General features: G+C 39.9%; 1 protein-coding gene across 1 annotated transcript in view; it reads right to left on the bottom strand.

The window, feature by feature from the left end:
- LOC112119329 (conserved oligomeric Golgi complex subunit 6) overlaps nt 1–6,000 on the bottom strand; it is a 99,345-nt gene that overhangs the window by 20,629 nt on the left and 72,716 nt on the right. Inside the window, exon 14 of the mRNA XM_024217949.2 lies at nt 458–589. Coding sequence (XP_024073717.2) covers nt 458–589 — 132 coding nt within the window. The remainder of the gene's footprint in view (nt 1–457; nt 590–6,000) is intronic.

Below are 6,000 nucleotides of genomic sequence, written 5' to 3'. Positions count from 1 at the left end.
TAGTATATATTATATATATATATATATATATATATATATATAAAAAATTTAAAAAAAAATAACTATCAATAGGATAATAGAATGTGGATATTGTAAGAGGACATTCCATGCTGTAATATAACTATCCATTTTATTAGCCACAGTCTTATCAGTATTAAAATCTGGGGGGGCGGGAGGAAGCCTATAAACAATTGCAGACAAAAACCATAAGAACATAAGAATGGCCATACTGGGTCAGACCAAAGGTCCATCTAGCACGGTATCCTGTCTTCCAACAGTGGCCAATGCCTGGTACCCCAGAGGGAATGAACAGAACAGGTAATCATCAAGTGATCCATCCCCTGTCACCCATTCCCAGCTTCTGGCAAACCAAATTCATGCCTCTTCAGTATTTTTTATATTGAGACCAAATTATGTGCATATTTCTCTGTGTTCAAATGAACTCTACAAACTATACCTGTACAAAGTCAGCTTGACGCGCATCCAAAGGCACAACAGATGAGTCATGGGATGCCAGAACCTCACGTAGCAATGTGAGTGTTTGATTCAGTGCAGAGCTTGGGCCAAGATCCGGTGGTGGGAGTTCAACCTAGACAACAGATAGTTTATTCCCTACTTGTGTTATATTCACAAGAAATAATAAGCAGTATGTATCCATGTTACTAGGTACCAATCAGCTACTGGTAATGTCACACACAGTCAAGCAGAGATGGAGTTCAATATTTTGACACTGGACAGATCTATAACTTGTTCCAAAATATACTTGCCTATGACTCCCAGCGTTACAATATCACTTATTACTTACTGACAGTAAACAAAACCAACCTTCCCCTAACATCTCAGTCATATCTAGCATTAAACTTAGTATTCAGCAACATGCATCATGGGTGCTTCAAGAAATTGGCAAAATTAAAATCTGTAGTGGCTTGTAAAATGGAGAAGAAAAGTAATATAAACTTAAGTCCTTTTATTGAAGTTCGGAGTGCTGGAAGTCAGTCAATAGCCCATCATGCTATTTATACAGCTCTTCATAATGGACAAATAATTTAGACACCTTGTACAGTTTCCAGGGAAGAAAAGTAATCAGAGGAACAGAGGCTATCAAGTGGACAAAATTCTGCAATGAGTGCGCTACAAGTCCCCCACAGAAGCTGGGATAACAGAACTTTCTTGAATAAAATCAGAACCAAAAAGGGGGAGTATTCTGGTTAAGAAAGGACAATTTTCCTCTCTCTTGGATCTTGCACATAAGCTTTCATAATTTGTACATTTAGGAAACATTTAAGGCACTGTGAATATCTACCTGCTATTGGTAACAGAGTGAACAAATAGAAAATTTAGATCACATTCTTCTTGATAGAGTATAGCCCAAATGTTCTTCCACTTTAGCTTTCCAACTGAAATTATAATGAAATGTACAGGGATTCTATGAACTTACCAATGGAAACCTAAACTATATTCAGGGGACTCATCCATCTTTCAACTTAATCTTGATTTTCTGACAGCTTTATACAGAATACTTTTCTGGTGATAAGGGAACATCACCAGTAATGGTATTAATGTGGACCAGTTCAGACCACATCACAAAACTATTCCATTTGAAAATGCAAGCCTTTCTGGTAGATGGCTTTGAAAAGACCAGGAGAGGACATGAGCCATCTACTCAGAGACATCATGTCTAAGGAGCTCTATACTGGATGTGTGCCATGGAAACTACAAGACCCATTGAGGTAATGGAATTCAGTATTCAAAATTCCATCTCAATGTTGGCAGTTAGCTCTGGAGCTTCCCACTGTTTGAGTGGAGAGATTTCAATCTCTAATCTGGAAAATGAGTTTGGGGATGAGCCATACATACAGAGCTCTTACTTATTCCAAACGTCTGCTCTGTAACGTTGGAACTTTAGAATCATTTATTTGAACTCAGTAATTCCAGCATCCTGATAGTGACCCAATAGATAAGGGAAGACATATACTGTACTAAAAAGTATAATAGTGTTATCTGAAATTCAAGGGGCAATGTGTCCAAACAGGAATTCAAGCACGTTTCCACTGATAGGTCCAGACAGGCATTCCAGTACAAGGCTGCATTGTCTACCACAGGGCTTGTAGATATGGGAGCAATGAAGAGCCAAAGCACCTCTCATGAGCCAACTAGGCCAGAAATATTGATGCTGTCTTGAGACATCAAGAAACATCCCAACTAGCTGCTAATGAAATGGTGCTTGACCCACACCACCTACCTACCTACAATCTTGGAGCCTAGGGCATACACACACACTGATGTAGTAATCTTAGGAAGAGGCAGAACACTGACTGAGGGCATCAGTATGGCATGAAATCCACACTAGAAGACCCCAGTACTAACAATCCTTTCTGAGATAACCAGAAGGCAAGGATGCTAACTGCACTGACAGAAGCAGCCTGTGCCTCGTCTTAGTAATCACAACTCTGTTCAGGGCATGAGAAAGTCATTCACATAAAGGTCAGCAAAATATGTTGGGTGATGCAAGTGTCAACATCCTTGCTAGGAGGTGGGAGTGCCTGTATGAACTAGTGCCACAGAATCTTCCCACTACCGTGGGTCAAGGGAACACACACTGGCAGGTGCAGAGTTGAGGAGAATGTGGCAAAGCTTATACAGTGCAAAGCATTGTAGGACTTCAGGCATTTAAAACCAAACAATGAATGTGCAGGGAACACCAGAAACCACACAATATGAGGGCTCAAACTACTAAAGGTGCCCAAATTCTAATGACAACAGTCCAGAAAGCCAATGAGGCAAGGATATGCCAATACTCCCAAGGAGCTTGCTTACTTCATTTCAACAGTGCAAATACCACCAGCCACATGAGATTCTAATGCTGATATCCTGAGGGCTCTGAGCAGCCATGTTATTCTGGTACTAAACCACAAGAATAGCAGAGGAAGAATCCAAAATTCCTAGACTTTTGATCTGCCAGGACAGAGCAAACAGAGGCATAAAGAAGGATACATAGGGATTGAATAACTCTGACTATGGTTCTAAACTGCTCCACCAGCACTGATACACTGAATTCAAGAAGGCATGGAGAAGACCGATGCTGAACAGTTTCTTCAGGATAGGAACCCTGTGGAAGTGCAAGAAAGGTCCCCTGGCAACGCATTATTCTGACAGTGCTGATGTGCTGAACCCAGGAGGTGCTGGGAAAGTCCCTGTTGTTCAACCAATCTGTTGGCTCTGACATACAAAAGCCAAGGCAGCATGGGAAAGACTCCCTGACACTGAGCTTCTGTATAGACTCTTGTCCTTAGGAGACATTCTTTGGTATTGAGTGGGGATGGAAAGACCCACACAACTGATGCACTGTGGAGAAGATCCCTTGCTACCAAACTTTGCCATAGGTGTCAATGCTTCAAGCCTGGTCTGGGGAACCAAGACAACTTCCCAGTGCCTATACTCTCCACAGGTCAAGATTTACTTATCTTCAGGCACCAAGCTGAGGATCTACATGTGTTACCAATGTACAATATTACAGCTCCTGAGAAGCCAAATCAGAAGCCTGAACAGAAGCAGGAAAGAAACAGAAAAAAGATTCCAGCAAGAACTGAAACTGTGTTGGTTGAATCTGCTGGGAACTTTTATTGGCTGACCACAGAACTGGAGCCTCAGAGACACTGGAAGTATGCTCACTAGTGCAGTGCTCTTGAACAAGCCCACATGTGCCACATAGGATCAAAAATCTTAAGAGCTAGGGGTTTTTCATCATAACTTATACTGAATTCATGAGGACCAAAGAGCGAGAATCCTGAACTCATGGTATCTTGAGAAAAACACACTTTGGTAGCTCTATGTACTAGTGACACTTTTTACTTACTAATATAATGTGGGGCACATCAGTACTCAAGATCAAGAATTGCTCAAATGTGATTCTGTTCTCTCCACAGACTACTAGACATAGAATGTAGATCTATCAAAGCAGGAAGCACTGCATCCATATTGTGAGACTCGACATTTCAGTTTAATCTAGACCAGTGGTTCCCAAACTGGGGTTCGTGAACCCCTGGGGGTTCACGAAATGTTACTGGGGGTTCTCGGGAAAAAATTCCCTAATGGCAGAAAGAGCTATCCCTAGGGACCCCGGGCAGCCTGGGGCCAGCAGCCCGGAGCCCCTGGACTTCCAAGAGCTAAGCAGATCCAAACAAGCATATTTATCACACTGAGGAGATTTAAACTTCAAGAGTCCTTATAAGAAATGGAAAGGGAGGTGGATATTTTTTGCTGTTTTTAAAATTAAATAGGCAGCTAGTATTGTTTTTAAAATTATTATGAAGAACAAGTTTAAGCTTTGTTGTAACGTGCATTGTTTGCCTGGACTGCTCAAGACCTGAATGCTTGTGTAGGAGGAACTCTTTGAGTTGGCTTCTTAAATACCTTCATTCTTTCACATCTGATTCAAAGTGATACAAGCTGCGAAAGTGAGATCTTGCCGTTTTCATAATGTAATAAAAATACTGTAATGATAAATAATAATAGTAATAAATAGTGTGTAATAAACATGTCATAAAACAAATTTTATATTTCCAAGATCACTGCTTTTATAATTTATACTCAGGTAAAGGAGAAAATCCCTGAAAATATTCATTTTTAGGAGGGGGTTCGTGAGACTTGACATTTTAGTGAAAGGGGTTCACAGGTTGTTAAAGTTTGGGAACCACTGATCTAGACAGTCATTCTGCATTATTTACCTCACTATAGCAAAAGTACATTTCCAATTCAGCATTAGCAAGTGGTGTAAAAGAGCCCTAAGTCAAATTTATAGAGCATAGGCACGAATAAATGGTCTAATCATCTGGATTCAGCATGTGAACAGTAACTAACAAAAATTGAAAGGTCCTTTAGAAAGAAAGCAGTTCCAGGAATCTAAACAGCAGTTTATTTAAAATCTCCAGATAAACAATTTAAGACTTCGGATACGTCTTCACTACCCGCCGTATCGGCGGGTAGCAATCGATTTATCTGGGATCGATATATCGCGTCTCGTTAAGACGCGATATATCGATCCCCGAACGCGCTCACTGTCGACTCCGGAACTCCACCAGAGCGAGCGGCGATAGCGCAGTCGACGGGGGAGCCGCGGCCGTCGATCCCGCGCCATGTGGACCCCAGGTAATTCGATCCAAGATACTTCGACTTCAGCTACGCTATTCACGTAGCTGAAGTTGCGTATCTTTGATTGATTCCCCCCCCCAGTGTAGACCCCAGACAACCACAAATAAATTAAGCTATCCAGGGACTATTATAATCAAAATTATATTTTAACCACATCAGATTTATTTCTAGTTCTCACACAAAAACAGTCTAAATAAAAAAGGGTTCATTTGGATTACAAAAAATAAGTTTAGTAATTACTTACTGGTATTCCTAAAACGTTTTAAAAGTGATTTTTAATTGCTTTATAAATTATTTTTATTTCATTTATATACTTAATGGATATTCAATATCCTCTGAAAAAGGCGTAACAATCAAGAGACTTAAGATCTTATAGTAGTTCCTTTAAAATAATTAATTCAAGCAATAATGAAGAAATAGAGGAAATTGTTAAACAATCTAGAAACAATAAAACAATAAGCACATTTTACTTTTACAAACAAGTATTCTCAAGTGGGCATGCCAGGTGATGTGCACTGAATCCTGAGCAAATGGCATACTGTAAGCTCAACAGACTGCTTTCTAGTGCTATAATCTTTCCTGAAAACCATAACGTTTTCAGAAACAGTTTCAGTGTGCTGGTACATGCACATAAGCACAATCCAATGAACTGGTAAAAAGGTAGGGATGCTCCTCCACACACTTTGGTTTTGAAGCACATTAATAAAAAACTGGATGATTAAAAACATAATCCTGTAATTCCCTCCTAATTAAAAAAAAAAAAGACATTCGCCACTAACTTAAAATCAACAAAAGGCTCCAGTATAAATGTTTAGCTGATTGTCTGCATTTTTAAACTTTTGCAAAGGT

The sequence above is a fragment of the Terrapene carolina genome, unplaced genomic scaffold, assembly GCF_002925995.2.
Source record: "Terrapene carolina triunguis isolate 2854851 unplaced genomic scaffold, T_m_triunguis-2.0 Scaffold139, whole genome shotgun sequence".
In the NCBI taxonomy this organism is placed as follows: domain Eukaryota; kingdom Metazoa; phylum Chordata; order Testudines; family Emydidae; genus Terrapene; species Terrapene triunguis.
The sequence above is the reverse complement of the archived record's forward strand: the minus strand, read 5'-3'. Positions and strand labels throughout refer to the sequence as shown.